The following is a 23,462-nucleotide window of genomic DNA, read 5'->3' on the forward strand; positions in this document are numbered from 1 at the left end:
ACCCTAGAAGGAAAACAAAGACAGAGGATGAGATGGTCAGATGAAGTTAATCGACACCTCATGTTCTGTTATTACCAAGCAACAAACCTAGGAACCAACAACACAACTGGATACAGATCACAAGTATACACAACATTTATTACCAGATACCCAGAATAATCAAAAATAACAGGATACCCCAGTCAGAATTAGAAAACATCAAACAACAAGTACAACAAATACTGGAACAAAATAATGTGCAATCAGAAGAAGAAAAAAATACAGTAATGGACTCAAACATCGCAGAGCAAACAAACAAAGAACAACACGCATCAATTAAACAGTCAGAGGAAAACGAAATCTTAAGACAGCCACCAGAACAAGCACAAATAGAACCCGAAGTGACACACATGTTAGATATAGAAGAAAAATTTCAGCTGACATATATAGAATACAAAGACACAAATACAGACATTAGACCATTCTTGCATAGACCGCCAAATAACCCACAAGTCGAAACAACTATAAAAACTATCAACACAATCATACACAACAAAATAAATGAAAACACAACTATGGAAGAGTTACAACTACTGGTTTATATAGGAGCACTCACTGCACTAAATATACACACTAGGCAGAGATCAGAACCAACCAACACACAGAAGAAACCCACAAAACCAGCATGGCAACACAGGCTACAGATCAGAATAGAAAAACTGAGAAAAGACATCGGACAGCTAACACAATTTATAAGAAATGAAATGTCAGAAAAAAAACAAAAAAGGTTAGGTAAAATCTCACAAGAAGAAGTGATAGAGCAATTAGATGAAAAGAAGCAGAAATTACAAGCATTGGCCAAACGACTTAGAAGATACAAAAAAAGTGAAAATAGAAGGAAACAAAACCAAACATTCAACACAAACCAAAAGAAATTTTACCAGACAATAGATAACACACACATTAAAATAGACAATCCACCAAACATAACAGACATGGAACACTTCTGGAGCAACATATGGTCAAACCCGGTACAACATAACAGGCATGCACGGTGGATACAAGCAGAAATAGATACATACAAGATGATACCACAAATGCCTGAAGTGACAATTTTGCAACATGAAGTCACCCAAGCAATTAATTCTACTCATAGTTGGAAAGCCCCTGGAAAAGATAAAATAGCAAATTTCTGGCTAAAGAAATTCACCTCAACACATTCACATCTAACTAAATTATTTAACAGTTACATTGCAGACCCATACACATTCCCTGATACACTTACACATGGAATAACTTATCTGAAACCTAAAGATCAAGCAGACACAGCAAACCCAGCTAAATATCGCCCCATAACATGCCTACGAACAATATACAAAATATTAACTTTAGTCATTACACAGAAATTAATGACACATACAACACAGAACAAAATTATAAATGAAGAACAAAAAGGCTGTTGCAAAGGAGCACGAGGATGTAAAGAGCAACTGATAATAGATGCAGAGGTGACATATCAAGCTAAAACTAAACAAAGGTCGCTACACTATGCATACATTGATTACCAAAAAGCTTTTGATAGTGTACCCCACTCATGGTTACTACAAATATTGGAAATATACAAAGTAGATCCTAAACTGATACAGTTCCTAAACATAGTAATGAAAAATTGGAAAACCACACTTAATATCCAAACAAATTCAAATAATATCACATCACAGCCAATACAGATTAAGCGTGGAATATACCAAGGAGACTCTTTAAGTCCTTTCTGGTTCTGCCTTGCTCTGAACCCACTATCCAACATGCTAAATGATACAAATTATGGATACAATATTACTGGAACATATCCACACAAAATCACACATCTGCTATACATGGATGATCTAAAACTACTGGCAGCAACAAATCAACAACTCAACCAATTACTAAAGATAACAGAAGTTTTCAGCAATGATATAAATATGGCTTTTGGAACAGACAAATGTAAGAAAAATAGCATAGTCAAGGGAAAACACACTAAACAAGAAGATTACATATTGGATAACCATAGCGACTGCATAGAAGCGATGGAAAAAACAGATGCCTATAAATATCTAGGATACAGACAAAAATAGGGATAGATAATACAAATATTAAAGGAGAACTAAAAGAAAAATATAGACAAAGACTAACAAAAATACTGAAAACAGAATTGACAGCAAGAAACAAGACAAAAGCTATAAATACTTATGCTATACCAATATTGACCTACTCATTTGGAGTAGTGAAATGGAGTAACACAGACCTAGAAGCACTCAATACACTTACACGATCACAATGCCACAAATATAGAACCCATCACACACATTCAGCAACTGAAAGATTCACATTAAGCAGAAAGGAAGGAGGAAGGGGATTTATTGACATAAAAAACCTACATTATGGACAGGTAGACAATTTAAGAAAATTCTTTATAGAATGAGCAGAAACTAGCAAAATACACAAAGCAATCACTCATATAAATACATCGGCTACACCACTACAATTTCATAACCACTTCTACAACCCTTTAGATCACATAACATCAACAGATACGAAGAAAGTAAATTGGAAAAAGAAAACACTACATGGCAAGCACCCGTATCATCTAACACAGCCACACATCGATCAAGACGCATCCAACACATGGCTAAGAAAAGGCAATATATACAGTGAGACGGAAGGATTCATGATTGCAATACAGGATCAAACAATAAACACCAGAATTACAGCAAGCATATCATTAAAGATCCCAATACCACAACAGATAAATGCAGACTTTGCAAACAACAAATAGAAACAGTAGATCACATCACAAGCGGATGTACAATACTAGCAAATACAGAATACCCCAGAAGACATGACAATGTAGCAAAAATAATACATCAACAGCTTGCCTTACAACATAAACTTATAAAACAACATGTTCCCACATACAAGTATGCACCACAAAATGTACTGGAGAACGATGAATACAAATTATACTGGAACAGAACCATTATAACAGATAAAAGCCGGCCGGAGTGGCCGAGCGGTTCTAGGCGCTACAGTCTGGAGCCGCGCGACCGCTACGGTTGCAGGTTCGAATCCTGCCTTGAGCATGGATGTGTGTGCTGTCCTTAGGTTAGTTAGGTTTAAGTAGTTCTAAGTTCTAGGGGACTGATGACCACAGCAGTTAAGTCCCATAGTGCTCAGAACCATTTGAACCATTTCTTGAACAGATAAAACAACACCACATAACAAACCTGACATCATACTCACCAATAAAAAGAAGAAATTAACACAACTAATCAAAATATCCATACCCAATACAACAAATATACAAAAGAAAACAGGAGAAAAAATTGAAAAATACATCCAACTGGCTGAGGAAGTCAAAGACATGTGGCATCAGGATAAAGTTGACATCATACCAATTATACTATCAACTATAGGAGTCATACCACACAATATCCACCAGTACATCAATGCAATACCGCTACATCCAAACTTATATATACAACTACAGAAATCTGTAATTATTGACACTTGTTCAATTACCCGAAAGTTCCTAAATGCAATGTAACATAAAGGAAGTCACGCTTGATCAAGGTCCGCGTCACTTTCCATTTTTAACCAGACATAACGTCTGAGACAAGAAAGAAATAATAATAATAATAATAATAATAATAATAATAATAGTGTAATATTTAAGCAATGCTTTGTAATTCTCTGTACTGATTATTTTGTGCTTTGTATTGGTGGAAATTTCTTGTAACTGTTTGACCGACACGTCTTGCTTTCCAAATTTTCTAACTGGGAAGTTCTCTCAATCTGAAATTTTATATTAATGCTAGGTGGTTTATTTATGTGTTAGTGTCATTTTCTATCAACAGCTAATAATAATGCCACATCCATATTTCAGAAATCTTTGGTGCCCAACCTTCCTGAAGATCTTGCAATCAGTTTCTATGTGCAGAGCCACAAACTGGTGTTTGCTGTATATCAGCTGACAAATGTGCAAGGCACAATGAAGTTTGACACCCATCAGGCAGAGTGCTCAATTCCATGGCTAAATGAAGCTCTAGTACTTCTCACCGTGGCACTGCAACTCTGCCAGCAACTCAAGGACAAGGTCTGTAATTTCATGACATTGTTTGAGTGACTTGTCTGGAATTTGGATCATAATGTGCGTGTGGTGTATATGAGGATGGGGAGCACTTAATGGTGAAATCATTTTGTGAGTTGTTAGTTAGGAAAGGACTATCAGTTTGAGTTAGCGAAACAGTTTCATTGATATTCCTTTATGTGATTGACAAAGTGTTGTATACAAGGATGCCTCATTCTATTTTTTTCTTCTTCCTCCTATTGCTTAAGAATTTTTTATTCAAAATAAGATCTTTATGAGGTACACATTAAATTGTACATTTTATGTAATTTTTCTTGGCAAAGCATTGTAGTTTTACTTATTTATTTTTATTTATTTATTTATTTATTTATTGTTCCGTGGGACCAAAGTAAGGAGAAGTCTCCATGGTCATCGAACGAGTAAATACATGAAATTATAACACGATATTAGAAACAGATAAAATGAAATATAAAAAAACATATTCAGGTGACAAGTCGTAAGTTTAAATGAAGAAAATCAACAATGTAACACTGGAATTTGCTTAATTTTTTAGCTCTTCCAGGAGCTCCTCGACAGAATAGAAGGAGTGAGCCATGAGGAAACTCTTCAGTTTAGACTTAAAAGAGTTTGGGCTACTGCTAAGATTTTTGAGTTCTTGTGGTAGCTTATTGAAAATGGATGCAGCAGAATACAGCACTCCTTTCTGCACAAGAGTCAAGGAAGTGCATTCTACTTGCAGATTTGATTTCTGCCTAGTATTAACTGAGTGAAAGCTGCTAACTCTTGGGAATAGGCTAATATTGCTAACAACAAACGACATTAAAGAAAATATATACTGTGAGGGCAATGTCAGAATTCCCAGATTTTTGAAAGGGGTCGACAAGAGGTTCTCGAACTTACACCACATATAGCTCGAACAGCCCGTTTTTGAGCCAAAAATACCCTTTTTGAATCAGAAGAATTACCCCAAAAAATAATACCATACAACATAAGCGTATAAGAATATGCAAAGTAGACTACTTTTCGTGTTGAAGTGTCACTTATTTCAGATACTTTTCTAATGGTAAATAAAGCAGCATTTAGCATCTGAACAAGATCCTGAACATGGGCGTTCCACAACATGAGTCTTACTGTGATTTAGCATCAAATTATTTTCCACAAGCCATGAACTTATTTCATGAACAACATTATTTGTTACTGTTTCAATATTACACACAAGATCTTTCACTATCAAGCTGGTGTCATCAGCAAACAGAAATATTTTTGAATCACCTGTAATACTAGAAGGCATATCATTTGTATAAATAAGAAACAGCAGTGGCCCCAGCACCGACCCTTGAGGAACGCCCCACTTAACAGTGCCCCATTGGGACTGAACTTCACTACCACTCTCAATATAGTGGAGAATTACCCTCTGCTTTCTGTTCTTAAAGTAAGAGGCAAACCAATTGTAAGCTACTCCCCTTACTCCATAATGGTCCAACTTCTGCAGTAATATTTTGTGGTCAACACAGTCAAAAGCCTTCGTTAAATCAAATAAAACACCTAGCGTTCGCAACCTTTTATTTAATCCGTCCAAAACCTCACAGAGAAAAGAGAATATAGCATTTTCAGTTGTTAAACCATTTCTAAAACCAAACTGAACATTTGACAGCAAATTATGTGAATTTAAATGCTCCAGTAACCTTGTATATACAACCTTCTCGATAACTTTAGCAAACACCGATGGCATAGAAATAGGTCTAAAATTGTCAACATTATCAATGTCTCCCTTTTTATAAAGTGGCTTCACTACCGAGTACTTTAATCGGTCAGGAAACCGACCACTCCTAAAGGAAAAGTTACAGATATAGCTGAGAACTGGGCTAACATACATAGAACAATACTTCAGTATTCTGCTAGATACCCCGTCATATCCATGAGAGTTCTTGGTCTTTAGTGATTTAATTACTAACTCAATCTCCCTCTTGTCAGTATCATGGAGGAGCATTTCAGGTAACAGTCTCGGAACACTTTTTTCTAAGAGCGCTATATGATTCCCTGTTGGGACTAGGTTTCTATTTAGTTCACCTGCTATATTCAGAAAGTGATTATTAAATACTGTACATATATGCGACTTATCAGTAACACGGACATTCCCACTACGCACTGATTCTATATCCTCGACCTGTCTCTGCAGACCAGGAACTTCCTTTACGACTGACCATATGGTTTTAATTTTATCCTGAGACTTAGCTATCCTATCTGCATACCACATACTTTTTGCCTTCCTAATAACATTTTTAAGCACCTTACAATACTGTTTGTAATGGGCTGCTGCATTTAGATTTTGACTGTTTCTAACGTTTTGATATAATTGCCACTTTGTTCTACAAGATATTCTTATCCCTCTAGTCAGCCACCCAGGCTGCCTGTTTGTGCTAGTACCCTGTTTTAAACGTTATAACGGAAAGCAACTTTCAAAGAGCACGAGAAAAGTCTTGGGAAAAGCATTATATTTATCATCTACTGTATCAGCGCTATAAACATCTTGCCACTCTTGTTCCTTTATAAGGTTTACAAAGGTCTCTACAGCAACTGGATCAGCTTTCCTGAACAGCTGATGACTATATTTAACACGTGTTGCAGCACAAAAATCTTTTAAAGTTAAAATTTGTGCATCATGATCTGAAAGGCCATTCACCTTTTTGCTAACAGAATGCCCTTCTAGTAATGAGGAATGAACAAAAATGTTGTCTATGGTTGTTCTACTGTTCCCTTGCACTCTCGTTGGAAAGAATACGGTTTGCATAAGATTATATGAATTAAAGAGGTCTACCAGCATCCTGTTCCTTGCACAATCACTTATACAATTAATATTGAAGTCACCAAATATAACTAACTTTTTGTATTTCCTATAAAGTGAACCAAGAACCTCCTCTAGCTTTAGCAAAAATGTTGTGAAATCGGAGTCTGGGGATCTATAAATAAAAACAGTTAGAAGTTCAGCTCCGTTAAATTTAACCACACCTGCACAACATTCAAACACCTTTTCAGTGCAGTACTTTGAAACATCAATTGACCCAAATGGGATGCCATTTTTCACATACATGGCTACTCCCCCACACCACAAAGAGCTCCCCGAAAAGCTGCCAGCCAACCTGTATCCTGGTAAAGGAAGCCTCTGAATTATCTCCTTATTTAAGAAGTGTTCAGATATACCAATAATTTCAGAGTCAACATCTATAAGCAGTTCACTAACTTTATCCCTAATACCTTGTATATTTTGATGAAATATACTAGTTCCCTCATTACTCGGATACCTAAGCTTTGTCAAAAGTGATTCCCTTGTTAGAGAGACTTCCCTTAAGCAGGAATACCTATCAGCTGACTTCAATCTAAAAAAGGTGCAGCTCTAACACCCACTACTGCTGGAATTTTCCCATGAGTGATCCCACCAACCCCACCTATGCTGTCACCTATAAGCTTTGCCCACCTCCCCTTCCCATACCTGTTGAGGTGCAGGCCATGTCTAGTGAAACCCGTCGTGCTGATAGACTTCACCGACACCACTGAAATGTGACCCATGCTTTCTGTCATCAGCGCACCCCCAAGTCTCATGTTATTACACCTGACGGCTGTATTAAGATGAGGCCGATCGTGACGCTGAAACAGTTCCACGATATGCACATTCATGTTGCCAGTCTGAGTGGCTATCTTTTCCAGGTCACCATCTATGTTATACTCCCCATCCCTATCAATACTATTACCAGCCCCACCCACAATCACAACCTGATCCTCTTTAGTAAAATCCCTACATAACCCCCCCTATGTTAACAGTCACCTGAGCCAACCCTGCATTAGGCTTCACAATGCTGGTGACCTGGTACTCACTCCCCAGCACTTCCTGCAACTGCTGGCCTACACCTCTGCCATGAGAACTACCTAACAGCAGAACCTTCTTCTTCCTCTTCAACTTTGCAACTCCGATGGACTGTGGAAAGTAGTACAGGAAATAGATCAAAGAGTTGTGACACTTACTACTTTTCACTAAAACAGAAAAGTTAGGCAGTACAATGAGAAAGTAAATTTAATTTCATTAAAAATAAAATCTCTCGTTATTTGAACACACAGTGGTTTCCAAGGTACAGAGGTCAAGCTGTTGTATTCCATCAGTGCATTATTCTGATAATAGAACTGGCTCTCCCACCCAGTTATCAAAGAGGTGCATCAGAGATAAAATACAGAAAGATGAAGTGTTCCATTGCAGTTATGTACGCCGTCAGTCACTTTGAGCAATACAGACGGCATTAGTCCCAGCTACTGGTGGAACATTTGCCACCATGAATAATGTGGTTAACACCTAAGCCTCCACTGTCAAGTGAGGACACAGAAATTAAAGTTGCTGAAGAATCATCAAGTCCACTCCCAGTAACGTAAAACTTCTTAAATGGAAAGCAGTTGACATAAATTCCAAGACACTTTGTCTAATTTAATGAAGAGTTTCAAGGGACAGGAACAATATTCATCTACAACACAACTGCAGCAAGGTGCACATACTGCATATCAGCCCATAGCAAGTAAAATGCAATGCCAGAAATAGATATGACCAGTATGACATAGCCCATTATGTTACTTTGGTAGAAAGTGAAGGCTTTTACTTTAACATGGTAGAGATTCTGCATATACATCTACTCTACACCCTACAAAGCACTGTGAAGTGCATGGAAAAGGGATCATCCCATTGTATCAGTTATTAGTTTTTTTTCTTGTTCCATTCATATATGGAGCACACGAAGAATTACGCGGTTTGTTGATGGTTGTAGTATATTCGTAGAGTCGTGATTTAAAGCTGGGTGTTACAACTTTGTAAGTAGGCTTTCTTGAGATAGTTCAAGTCTGTCTTCAAGATTATTCAGTTCAGTTTCTTCAGCATTCCTGTGACTCTCTCCCAGTGATCAAACAATCCTGTGACCGTTTGTGCTGTTGTTCCCTGTATGCATTCAATATCCCCCATTTGCCCTATTGGTACAGGTCTCACATACTTGCACAGCATCCTAGTTTGGGTTCCATGAATGATTTGTAAGCAATCTACTTGTAGACTGACAGCATTACGCCAGTGCTCTACCAATAAACCAAAGTCTACCATGTGCTTTACCCATAACTGAGTGTATCTGATCATTCCATTTCAGTCTCTACGGACTGGTACACCGTGGTATTTGTCTAAGTTGGCCAATTCTAGCTGTGATTCATTGGTATTATAGTCTTAGGATACTAAGTTTTATCATTTTGTGAAGTGCATGACTTTACATTTCTGGACATTTAAAGCAAGTTGTCAATCTTTGCAGCACTTTGTAATCTTATCAAGATCTGACAGAATATTTATACAGCTTCTTTCAGACAGTATATCATTGTAGGCAACTGCATCATCTGCAAAAAACTAGGTTACTATTAATATTGTCCACAAGATCATTAATATGCAACATGATCAACAAGGGCCCCAGAACATTTCCCTGGGGCACAGCCAAAAAGATTTCATCTGTTTATGACTCCATCCTAGATAACTTGCTGCATCCTCCCTACCAAAAAATCCTCAATCCAGTCAACAGTGTAGGAAAAGAGATTGCTACTTACCGTAAAGAACACGCATCAAGTTGCAGACACACACAATTAAGACACTCACATACAGCTTCCAGCTATAGCCTTCATCAGTAAAACACACACACACGCCTGACAACTCCAGTGTCTTGGACTGGAATTCAATCTCAAATTTTGCTTGATAACCCTTACGATTGAATGTTTGATTATAAGTGTAGTTGTGATACTGAGTCAAATTCTTTTCAGAAACTGAGAGGTCCTGCATATCCTCGACTGCTCTGATGCACAGTTTCATGTATGTCATGAGAAAAGTGACTTGGATTTCACAAGATTGATATTTTTTGAACCCTTGTTCATTGGCATGGAAGAGGTCATTCTGTTTAAGATGCCTCATTATGTTTGAGGCCAGAATATATTCTAAGATTCTACAACAAATTGATGTCAAGGATATTGTATGGTAGTTTCATGGATAACTTCTACTACCCTTCCTGTAAGTGGGTGTGACAATTGCTTTCTTCTAATTACTGAGCACAATTTTTTGTACGAGGGATCTACTAGAGATTATAGTTAACAGAAGGCCAAAGTCAGTATAGAATCTGATCCTGATTCCGACAGACCCTGGAGCTTTGTTCAATTTTAGTGATTTCAACTGTTTCTCAGTGCCACTAAGAACACTTATTCTCTCATCTTTTCAGTGGTTCAAGGATTAAACTGGGGCTGTTGTCCTGGATCTTCCTTTGTAAAGCAATATTTGAAAGTTGAGTTCAGTTCTTCTGCTTTTGCTTTGCTACCCTCAATTTCAGTTTCTGTTCATCTGAGAGGGACTGGATGCCAACTTTGGTGCCACTAATACAGTACACATACAAGCAAAATTTGTTTGGATTTTGTGAAAGATGATTTGATAATATTGTGCTGCGGTAGTATTTGAAGGCTTCATGCATTGCTATCTTGACAGCCAAACGCGTTTCATTTAGCATCGGCCTATACCTATAGCCCTTTGCTTTGTTTTACACTATTTTGCAGTACTGTCTTTTTCTTTAAAAGTTTCAGGGACTGTATACCATTGACAATACTTCCATGAACTGTTCTACTTGGTACATATGTATCCATTGCTTGGTCAACTATTCTTTTAAATTTGATCCGTAGTTCCTTGATGTGCTCCTGTCATGTGCTAAAAGTTTCAAGTTCCTCATTGAGATATGACACTTCTGATTTTTTGTCTAGTTTATTGAACATGTATATCTTTCTACTTGTTTAATTGTACTTTGTATTTCGGTAATCATCGCTGCCACAAATCCCTCACGCTCTCAGATATCAGTTTTGATGTGAATGCCCCTAGAGAGGTCAGGTCTGTTTGTTGCTGTTATATCTAACATGTTCCCATCATGATTGGGGGTTCCAAACTAACTGTTCTAAGTACTGTTCAGAGAAGACATTTAGTACAGTTTCACAGGGTGTTTTATCATGCCCATCACTAACAAAACTGTAATTTTCCAAATCAATTGCTGGATGATTAAACCCTTCACCAATGATTACAATATAATTGGTGAACTTACATACAAGTGAACTGAGATTTTCTCTAAAGTTTTCAGTTACATCAGGAGAAAAGTCTGATGAGAGATAGAAGGATCCAATTATCATTTTGTGCTCAGCCCTGATGCTGAGTCTTGCCCAAACAGTCTCATATGCAGCTTCAATTTCTATCTCAGTGAATTTGAGTTTCATGTGTGCTGTGACAAATATGCCTGAATTTCCCATTAGCCAGCCCTTTTTTATATCCTTAATTTTTCCCCAAAAAATCTCACTGCTATCAACTTCAGGTTTTAACCAGTTTTCTATGCCTATTATTATGGGAGCTTGCTGCTTTTCAAGAGTGCTTAAAACTCTGAACTGTGCTTTGAATGCTTCAAATGTTAACTACTAGGGTTTTAATGCTCTTGCCTGTGGAGACATTCTTTTTGGATGTAATACTTCTGGGTCTCCAAATGCCATCATTATCTGGGCTGGGCTAAAAAACCTTTGTGTGCACCTCACCCACAGTCCACTACCTGGGTAGCACCGTCTCATGTGTAGTGCGCAAATGACCCATTTAGGGGGATCCTACAGTTCTCAAGCCTATGTTGCAAGTCCAGGAAGTCACAGCCTAGCTTTTCACAGAACTTTCAAAGTATCTGGTTAAGTCTCTCCAATCCACTCAGAACCAGGAGGCCATGATCAGTTCTAGGAACAATGCTGCAGATTGTGAGCTTCGTTGAAACTGTGTGCAAGACTGGCCTTCTCAACCTTCTCTGCCACTCAACGGAATGATCAGATATGACCTTGGAGCCAAGATGACATGTATCATTTGTTCCAACATGCCCCACAATCTTTAGTTGGTTGCACCATTTTCCCCTCATTGATTGCTGGAATACCCTCTTTAACATATTGAATGAGGCCACCAGGCATACGCACTGAGCGAACCCAGCATTCGTTTCTGTCCCTTGCTGTCATTTCCCTAACGGATACCATTATATGTCATACATTTGAATTCCCATTGATTAATAGACCCCTTACTGTTTCGTGTTTGCATCCTTTGGACACAGGAAAATATAGGTTTCCCAACAGGTGAAGACAGTCCCAGTGGCTCAGTTTCAGTGGAAGATAGCATCTTGAAACTGTTTGTTAGGGGACACATTGAATCCTCCCTAGTCTCTGTCTGCTCTATGCAGAATGCGTATACTTACCACTGACACGCCACTCCCAGTCAACTGGATGAGTAATGACAGTTCCCATACTTTCTGCAGAGGAGACAGGATTTGCAGGAGAGGATCATACTTTAGATACTTTTAGTAACTTCGGTACACGATTCTTGGGAGCTCTCTCAACACACCAGTTTGCAGCTGCTGCCAATCATTTGACGGTAGAATGGGACTTTTACTTTGCAGTGGAGTGTGCACTGGTATGAAACTTCCTGGCAGATTAAAACTGTGTGCCGGACCGAGACTTGAACTCGGGACCTTTGCCTTTCGCGGGCAAGTTCTCCACCAACTGAGCTACCCAAGGACGACTAACGACTCATCCTCACAGCTTTAATTCTGCCAGTAGAGCACTTGTGCATGAAAGGCAAAGTTCCCATGTTCAAGTCTCGGTCTGGCACACAGTTTTAATCAGTCAGGAAGTTTCATTTGACAGTAGTTACAATGATTTTCAGCTGGGTGTGAATGTCGACTAACTCATCCCATATTTAAGAATAGGATTCACAGTGGGGCTGCATTGTGGCTGGTGCACCATTTTACAGTACAGTAAACAAATTACTTTAAGCCCGCTCATTATCTCTAATCTGTTGAGCTAAAACTATGACTAATTCTCATTAAGAGCTGAAGCAGTTAGTACACACAATGAGATTTCCATTAAGGCAACAGAATAGCCTGTGGCAAAAATTCATGGTTTCCCAACTTTTTGGGGTTACAGTCACTAACAAATTCAAAAACAGCGTTCACTTATGATGAATGTAGACAATATACACTTCTCTGGAAAGGGATAACTAGATGTAACATGATATGTTAGTTATGAAATGTGCTATAGTAACTACATCACAAACTTCAATCCACTGTGAAATTGTTAGTGGGCATGACAACGGTAACTTCTGAAAATTGGTAAAAATTTAAGTTTATTCACATTAATATATACTGAAATTTGGTGGGAATTATTCTTTGACAGTTACAGTAAATCACAGACATTAATTTGCTACTAAATAAATTATCCACAAGAGCTGTAACTTGCACAAAATTTTTAAAATATTCTTTTGTATACATCTGGAAATTCTCAAAAATGAACGTATTTCTCGTGTAATTGCACAGTGAAATTAGGGAACTATTGTCTCTGAATGAAGATAGACCTACAGTTGTTTAAAATTTCCAAAGGAACACAATTCAAGTTAGGGCTACAGTCGATGGTTGTAGTAAGATTTGACTCCTACATCCCATTTCTCACAAAAGTAATAAAGTTTCATCAAAAACTATGTAAGAGAGAGTAAATGTGACTGAAAAATAGTGAATGTAAAATGCTGCATGCAAAAAATAATGGAAAACTACTTCGTCTAACCCCTACATGTTACGTTACCTACAAGGAACAGCAGCAGCTACAGGCTGTTTACATACTTTTTCTCTGCTATCGAGTAGATTTTCAGCTGATCCTTCTGTGCTAAACAACTTTGGTGTGCTCACACCATTAAGCAGTGCCATAGCTAAAATTTTCCCCATCATGTTGGTCTGAATGATATAATTGACCATGATAGGCAATGAATATTGACCTGTGCCATCCCCAGTGGACCACCTCCTTCTCCCCACTGTATCAATTGCAGTGGTGACGACGCAGCCACCTCCCGATATTGTCCCATGTATCTCGAAATGAGGGGGCCGTCCAGGAGATCTCGGTGAAGGAAAAAGTGCCTTACCTGGTCACATGCGAGTTGTTTGCTAGTCGGAAACCCTGCGTTCTACCATCCGGCACTTACAGTACTGTTCTTGCTACATCTCGCTCCATGAAGGACATGGCCACGCAGACACGTGACCTCAAATTCAACACTACAGTTGTAAAATTCCCCAGTGTCATGGTAGCATCCCTGTCTCCTCCACCAGCTGTGCAACAAGCCACCAGACTTTTGCCTCATGGGCCGAAGCCACTTGCTACACCACCACCAGGCCAGAAAGGACAGAAGCAATTCTCCTGTGAAGACTTCTTAAGTCCCTCCGGCCAACAAACATCTGAGTCTTCCTCTGCCAACTAGAAAAGCTCCAAGAAATCAGGCAAAGGCAAACGGTCTTCTCCTTCACTGACTCGGAGATCCTCTTCAATGATGTCGCCATGTGATACCCTTACCTGGGTTACTTCTGTATCGCAAGTGCACGACCGCCAACCATTTTTCAGCCCTGGACTCTGCGAACTGACAGGGGGAGAATGCTGAAGCCTCTCATGGAACAGGATCCTCCAACCTCTGTGCCCTGTAGCAGTGAACCTTCGAGCTGGCACTTGGCAGCTGCCGAGCTGACACCCCTTCATTTTTTCCGTCATCCCCTGTCCTCATCATGATTCTCCTCCAATGGAATGTTCTTGGTCTTAGATCCAACAAGGAAGAATTATGGCTGCTCCTGAAATCACAGCGTCCACTTGTTCTCTGCCTCCAGAAAATAAAATTGTGCACTCATGACCGTTTTGAGCTTTTGCATTTCTTTTTGGTCCACTTTGATCCCCCCCCCCCCCCCCCCTCCACCCCTCCCCCCAAGAATGGAATTCCATTTCATGGAGGAGTCATGCTGCACATCCGAGTTTGTCAGAAATCTCCCTGACTGCCCAGCTTCAAGCTGTTGCATTCTCCATATTCTTTCCTCACTTAACCTTTTCCCTTTGTACTGTTTACATCCCTCGGTCATTCGATGTCATTGGGGCAGATGGCCTCCAGCTTCTTGGGCAGCTACTTCACCTCTTTCTGCTGCTCGGTGACTTAAATGTGCACCATCCCCTTTGGCGCTCTCCCAGAACTTGTCAGAGAGGTGCCCTCTTGGCTGACCTTCTCAGTCAACTTAACCTCATCTGCCTTAACACGTGAGCACTCACGTTCCCTTCAGACTCCACGCACATCTATTCCCATTTGGACCTCTGCTTCTGCACTGCCCATCTTGTCCATTGTCTTGAGTGGTCTGTTCTCTCTGACACATACTCAAGTGACCATTTCCCATCCACTATCCATTTGTTGACTCCTACCTCATCTACGTGCACACCCACATGGCAGGTTTCTAAGGCTGACTGGAGGCTTTACTCCTCCCTGGTGACCTTCGACGAACAACATTTCTCCAGTTGTGATGACCAGCTAGAATATATTAAAAATGTTATTCTTACCACCACAGAATGTTCCATTCCTCACAATTTCTGTTTACTGCAGCCTGTCCCGGAGCCTTGGTGGACTGAGGTGTGCTGTGACGCAATTCATCCATGGGGACATGCCTCTGCATCGTTATCTGTCATCCTACAATGGCAAATTGCATCTTTATAAACAGTTGCATACACAGTGTCATCGCGTTCTTCAGGATAGCAAAAAAGCTGGCAGGATTCCATTTACTAGTTCTTTTAACAGTTACACTCCCTCTTCCATCATGTGGGCTAACCTCCGATGGCTCTCTGGGACCAAGGTCCATCTCCCAGTTTCTGGCCTGTTTATAGCATATGATGTCATAGTGGACCTGTTGCTATCTCCACTGTTTTGCAGAGATTCTGAGCTCCACCCACTATCACCCTGCTTTCCTCCATTGGAAACTAGTGGAGGAGTCTTGGGCAATACCCTTCTCTTCTCAGGATCGTGAGTGCTACAGTGTCGCCTTTCTTTGAGGAGCTAGATCATGCTCTCACTTCATCCCAATCCTCTGCCCCAGGGCTGGACGATGTTCACATTCAGATGTTGCAGACTTTTCTCTTTCATAAGTGCAATTGTATCTGGGCAGGTGACACTTTTCCCAGACACTGGTGTGAAGGCACTGTCATACCCATACCTAAGTCTGCTAAGGACAAAAACATTCCTTCTAGCTACCTCCCCCCCCCACCCCTATGGATTTCGAGTGCACCATTCTGCAGTTGACCATCCCATCACTTCATCAACCCATGTCATGAATATCAGACTGTGGCCATGTTTTGTGATTTGGAGAAAGCCTATGACACCTGCTGGAGGACTGATATCCTCTCTAATCCTGACATGTGGGGCTTCTGTGGTTGCATGCTTTGTTCCTTCAGGAATTTTTAAAAGACTGAGTTTTTGAAGTATGTGAAGGTTCTGTCCTGTTGGATACCTTTATCCAGGAAAATGGTGTGCCTCAGGTTCTGTCCTGAGTGTTGTCCTCTTTGCTATTGCCATTGACCCTACTACGACCTGTCTCCTGCTGGTCATCTCTGGCTTCCTATTCATTGGCAATTTTGCCATCTATTGCAGTTCTCCACAGACTTGTCTCCACAAGCGGCACCTTCAGCGATGTCTTGATCATATTTACTCATGGAGCATCGACATTGGCTTTCGTTTTTCCACTGACAAAACCATTTGTATGAATTTCTGGTGGGGCAATTTTTTTTCTACCACCGTCTTTACATCTTGAACCTGTTGCTCTTCCGTTTGTTAAACTGTGAAATTCCCGGGGCTCTTGCTCAATAGGAAAATTTCTTGGTCCTTCCAAATGCTTTACCTGGCCACCCACTGTACATGATCCTTCATTGTCCTATGTGTCCTCAGCAATACTTCCTTGGGAGCGGATCGGACCACCCTCCTCTGTTTGTACTGGTCCCTTGTCTCTCCAAAACTAGACTATGCGTCTTTCGTTTATGCATCTGCCCATCCATCCCTCTAATGCTGTCTCAGTACTATCCACCACCAAGGCATCCAGTTGGCCACTGGCGCCTTTTACACTAGCCCAGTTGAGAGTCTGTATGCAGAAGCTGCCGAACTATCTCTGTCATACTGCTGTGACTCTCTCCTCAGCAGGTATGCATGCTGTTTGTCTGGCATGTCTGGCTACCCATCCTGTACCACCTCCTTCGATGACTCCTTTGATCACCAGTATGGGGTGTGCCCCTCTTCTCTGTTATCTCCTAGAATTAACTTTCGGCTATTGCTCTGGTAGCTTAACTTCATGCTACCTGCCAGTTTCACAGTGGGTGTGAACCCTTCACCACCTTGGCTTTGTATGGCGGGCAGTGTTAGTTCACCTTGGCCTTCATTTGCTTCCTAAAGTCACTATTCCTGCCTCGCTCTATCACTGTAAAGTTCTCAACCTCTGTAGAGAAATTTGTGATAGTACCCTTGTGTACACTGATGGCTCTCAGACTGACTGTGGTGTTGGGTGTGCCTTCGCCATTTGCACCGACGTTTCTCCGTATCGGCTTCCAGAACACTGCTCAGTATTTACAGTGGAGCTCTTCACCCCGTATCGGGCCGTGTAGTACATCCGGTGACACTGGCTTTTCATAGAGTCTCTGTGTCCTGTACACCATCCATCCCTTAGTGCAATGGGTCCAGGAAAACCATCACTTTCTCACTCTTGATGGTGCCACTGTGATATTTGTTGGTCCCTGGTCACACTGGTCTGATCTGAAACGAGGTTGCCGACGAAGCTGCCAAGCTGCAGTCCTTGTTCCTCAGCCTAGCAGTGATCTCAGTATTGCTGTCTGTTAGCAGGTGGTGTCACTTTGGGATCACCACTGGTCTTCCCTTCATGGCAACAACTTCCGGGCAATGAAACCTGTCCCGGTGGCTTGGACGATGTCCTCTCGGCTCTCTCACTGCGAGTAGATCATTTTAGCTAGGTTGCATATTGGGCACTGCCTTTTTAGCTATTGCCATTTGTTAAGTGATACTCCCACATCACTTGACAGTTCACTATTTGCTGATGAAATGCCCTTTTTTTTTAACCACTTAACGTTCTCATTTGTTTGGCATCAGAGTTATCAGCCGTTTCAGTGAACAACGTGCAGGCTGTCGACCGCATTTTACTTTTTGTCTGTCGTAGCAATATTGCAAAGGACATCTAATTTTTAGTTCAAGACCTCTGTTTCTGTATGATGTATTTTATGTACCTTTCCTCAAGTCCCTGTTTTTAGCTGTCTTTCCTTTCATTGACTGTAATTAACATGGTCATTTTCAGCTCCTTTTTTGTCTTCATGTTCTACGGTTCTGACATGGGCATGTATGACCCTCGTTGTTTTTGCACTCTAAATGAAAACAAACAAACAGTATCGACTTGTGTGTGCTGCTCAGAGCACCACATTTCCAACAGTAGAAAATTCCAGTAGTTTACTAAACAGAAAACATCTGCAGTACTTATGGCATTTGAAAGCATCACATGTAAGGAAATATTGTGTAAACTAAATAATAGATTGTGCACTAGTGTAGTACCTGGGTCTTCCAAAGCCCCTGGGAATAGGTAGACGCAACAAAAGTCTCTAGAACTTGTGACAGACTCAGAAATTACCGTATGTGAGCAGCAAACAGAATAATTGGTCAGATGGGAAGAACTTTGGGTGTAGGGCCCAATACAGAATTACATTACAAACAAAACATCAACATCGGTAAAACCTGCTGAGAAAACTCTAGCACCTCACTAAGTGACTGAAAAAAAAAAAAAAAAAAAAAAAAAAAAAAAAAAAAAAAAAAGCTCAAGAAAAAGACGTTTTGCAAATGATTACAACTCAACACACAGAGCAGGTGCTGAGTCACATACAGACACAATGAAAAAAATGCTGAATATTTAAGTCAATAGCAAAAATCAAACAATTAAAAGTGCAGGATGGAATAACAATAATATTATGCAAATGATAAATTGATACTATACAGAGGACACACAAAACAGCAGACAGGCACAATGGAAAAACTGCTGTACCTTTAAGCTGTTGGCCAAAAGTCCTTCTGAATTAGAAAACACACACACACACACAAAACTTTAGAAATATGCTCGCTGTCTCTGGGTGACGAAACTTGACTGATTGTGTTTGTCATGAACAGAAATTTGGTTGGAGTGGGTAAGGAAGAGGCATAGAGTGAGGAGGGGAGGGATAGAAGGCAAGAGGTTGGGAAAGATGTTAGTGCTGCCTTTGGGAGCATGCAGGGACATGGTGGGAACAGGATAGGCTGCTAGGTGCAGCATTGCGAGGCTGTGTTTGGTGGCATGGGGGGAGGGGGGGGGGGTGTTAAGGGAGAGGAGAGAAGTAAAGAAAAGGAAATGGAAATGGTTTTATGAGTGTGTTGGTGGGATAAAAGGTGTGTGTGACACTTGAGTGGGAGCAGGGAAGGGGATAGGTAAGTGGAGGACAGACACTAAAGGATATGTTGTAGGGAGAGTTACCAACTGCAACATTCAGAAAAACTGGTGGTGGTGGAAGGAATCTATATAACACAGGCTGTGAAGCAGTCATTAAAGTGAAGCACACCATGTCAGGTGGCATTTTCAGTAACTAGGTGGTCCAGCTGTTTCTTGGTGACAGTTTGGTGGTGGCCATTCATGTTGACAGATAGCTTGGCACCATAATGGTTGGAGCTTAAATGGTAGACCTAGAGTTATGCTCAACCAAAACCACAGTTTGATGGTTTTGGTACAGTACATAAATGATGTAGTAAATGGTAGGATTACTGATACTATAGGTAGCATTGGCAGGGAAAGAAACATATGAGATGTATGAGAAAAGAAATGAGACTGACAACACTGCAAACAATCCGGCTACACTGTGTTGTTTTCTTCTTCTTCTTCTTCTTCTTCTTCTTCTTCTTCTTCTTGTGTTACGGCCTCTGTAGGACCATGGGTAGCCCCTTCGTGGACTGAATTTTCCTCTTCTTCTCCCAGAATCTCTTCATTCTTTCTCTTCTTCTCTCCCGCTCTTCTTCTGAGATCTTCAGTGTTCTTTTCTCCTTCGGCTCCACTGGTGTCACTCTTAATCTTTTCCTGTATTCCTCTCTGTCATTGATCTCCAGCATATTGGTCGGTGTGTATTTGTTCCTCCAATTTTCCTTTCCTTCGACCTTGATCCCCAATTCCAACCAGTCCTTCCGAAGTTCAACAACCCACTTGGTTCCTGTTTTTCCCTCTGTCGTCCATGTTGTTTCCCACACTCTCTTCGTCATTCTGTCCATACTCATCCTAACTACATGTCCAGCAAACCTCGCCCATTTGAGTCTGATTTCCCCAGATATTGTTCTCATGTTCCGGTAAAAATCTTCCCTAGATCTTCGCATCCACCTCTCTCCACCTCTTTTGGGACCTAGTATTTTCCTCTCTTTTTTTCTGTAGTTGTTCTGCCCCATTTCTTCCTAGTGTCACCGTCTCAGCAGCATATAATACTGCATTCCTCACCGTTGCCCTGTAGTGGCTTATCTTTGCCTCTGTGGGTATATTCTTTTTATTGTATATCTCTCTCATCATACAGAAGGCTGAAATTATCTTCTTTATCCTCTCTGTTATTCCCTCCTTGCTCCTGTTCCTTCCTGTTATAAATTCTCCCAGGTATTTAAATTTGTCCACCATTTGTGCAGTGCCTTCCGGTGTTTCCCAGTCTGCAGTGGTATTTAATGTCTTGGTCTTGTTATAGGCGATCCTCAGTCCCACGTTTCTGGCTACCTTACTTAAGTTGTCGAGTTGCGTCTTTGCGTCTTCTTCCGTCTCACGTACCATGCTATGTCGTCTGCAAAGGCCAGGCAGTCCACTTGAGCCCTGTTGTCCTTTTTGTCCCCCACATGGGTCTTTGATATTCCCATTTCCTCGTTTTTTTGTTCTCCACTGCCTGATTACTTTGTCCAGTGCTATATTGAACAACAATGGTGACAATCCATCTCCCTGTTTAACACCAGTCTTGATCTCAATTCTTCTGACAGTGCTCTTCTGAATCTCACCCTTGCTGTTGTGTCTGTCAGAATTTCTTTTATGAGTTCTTGTGTAGTTACATGTAGTCCTCTGTTCTTCAGTATCCTAACAAGAGTCTGTCTGTCGACGGAGTCATATGCCTTTGTGAAGTCCACGAAGGTTATTACTGTCTTTTTGTTTTTTAAGGCCCTTTGTTCTATAAGTTGCTTCAGGATAAATATCTGTTCTATACAACCTGTTCCCTTCCTGAATCCCACTTGGTAGTCGCCAACTGTCCTTTCTGCCTGTTCTTCTACTCTCTTGAGCAAGAGTTTTGATAGCACCTTGTATCCGACCTCTAGCAGCGATATTCCTCTATAGTTGTTTGCATCTCTCTTGTCCCCCTTCTTATGTATTGGTACTACAATTGCATTCTTCCATCCTTCTGGCAACTTCTTTGTTCTCCATAGCTGGTGAATTATGTTAGTCATGTAGTCTATTGCTTTGTTGCCTCCCCACTTTATCATCTCGGCTGCTATACCATCTTCTCCAGCTCCATACAGTCATCAAGTGGTTTTTGAGAGGCCTGTTGTGTATCACAAAAATGAAACAGTGGAATTTAGAGCAATGTGATGCCATCAAGTTTTGTGTTAAACCTGGGGAATCCATAAGTGTGACCTTTGAAAAGATGAAACTGGGATACGGCAAACATTCCTTGTCAAGAGCACAAGTTTTTTGTTGTCACTGATCGTTTTTGTAAAGCCAAAAACATGTTGAAGATGAACCTAACCCAGGGAGACCTTCAACTTAAAAAACTGATGAAAGTGTCAAATGTGTGTGTGCGCTCTTGTGAGATCAGACTGACGTTTAACAATAAGGATCATGTGTGAGATGTTAAATTCGCCCTACATCAAATTTTGACTGAAGTTTTGGACATGCAAAGAGTTGTATCAAAATAGTGCCAGGAAACCTTACAACAGAGCAGAAGGACAATCAAAGAAATGTGAACATTGAGGATTGCTGCTGACCACAAATGGTTCAGTTGTGTGATCACAAGTGATGAATACTGGGTTTTTGGGTACGAGCCTGAGGCAAAATGCCGAAGTGAGGAGTGGCACACTGAGACAACTCCTCCACCGAAAAAGGCTCGAATGAGCAAGGCAAGGGTGAATCCAGTGAGGCCAGACTTTGCAGGCTAGTCGATGCTACAATGATGTAGCAACATATCACACAGCCACTTCCAAATTTTGATGTGATTCAAAAGAATGTGACTGAAGTGTTAAAGGCCATTCTAGTTGAAGCCTTTCAGCGCTGCTACCAAGACTGGGAGCCACAGCTCCTCTGATGTATAGCTGCTGAAGGGAACTACTTTGAAGGGGACAACATTGTTGTTTGAAGAAAATAAAAACTTTGGTAAATAAAAAATCAGTCTGATTACTTATCTCACATACCTCATCCATGAATGTCTAAGAGAAAAAATGGGAGTCGACTTCTCTTTGTCTTTTTGTTTATTTGGTTGGTTGTTTTGCACATAATTAGAACTGCATATCATTCAGTGTTAGTCCATTGTATATTTTATATCCTTACAGTAATTTTATAAGTAATAAAAATTAGTTGATCACATATCTTTTGCGCTTTTGTGCAACTATAGCAATTACTTTTGATGCAAGTACAGTTTACATGTAAAAATATAAGAAAATATATGCAATTGTTGTTATTCTGTACCCAATAGAATGTTTTTCATTGTGATCAAAGACAAGAGTTTCCTGTTATTATTGATAAATCCGTAAGTTGTTTATGTTCTTTGTTGTGGTCTTCAGTCCTGAGACTGGTTTGATGCAGCTCTCCATGCTACTCTATCCTGTGCAAGTTTCTTCATCTCCCAGTACCTACTGAAACCTACATCCTTCTGAATCTGCTTAATGTATTCATCTCTTGGTCTCCCTCTACGATTTTTACCCTCCACGCTGCCCTCCAATGCTAAATTTGTGATCCCTTGATGCCTCAGAACATGTCCTACCAACCGGTCCGTTCTTCTCGTCAAGTTGCGCCACAAACTCCTCTTCTCCCCAATTCTATTCAATACCTCCTCATTATTGATTGATTGGCGACTCCATGTTGTCTTGTGCACTACGACCAGGTAACAGGTATACTTGAAAAAAGACGCAGCATTGGTCGTATATTTTTTACTATTGCAAAATCGATTTTCTGTCACTGAGTGACCATCTTCAGTGCTATATTGTATAACTTAAATTGGGATGCACTGTTGTCACTAAGCTTACGGCAATCACATAGTCTATGTGATTGCCGTAAGCTTAGTGACAACAGTGCATCCCAATTTAAGTTATACAATATAGCACTGAAGATGGTCACTCAGTGACAGAAAATCGATTTTGCAATAGTAAAAAATATACAACCTCCTCATTAGTTAT

The 23,462-nt window shown here is 40.4% G+C and overlaps 1 protein-coding gene across 1 annotated transcript in view; it reads left to right on the forward strand.

Moving 5' to 3' along the window:
- LOC126462417 (protein rogdi) overlaps positions 1 to 23,462 on the forward strand; it is an 83,567-nt gene that overhangs the window by 52,092 nt on the left and 8,013 nt on the right. The window contains exon 6 of the mRNA XM_050096071.1: positions 3,905 to 4,114. Coding sequence (XP_049952028.1) covers positions 3,905 to 4,114 — 210 coding nt within the window. The remainder of the gene's footprint in view (positions 1 to 3,904; positions 4,115 to 23,462) is intronic.

This window comes from Schistocerca serialis, chromosome 1, assembly GCF_023864345.2.
Source record: "Schistocerca serialis cubense isolate TAMUIC-IGC-003099 chromosome 1, iqSchSeri2.2, whole genome shotgun sequence".
Classification (NCBI taxonomy): Eukaryota; Metazoa; Arthropoda; class Insecta; order Orthoptera; family Acrididae; genus Schistocerca; species Schistocerca serialis.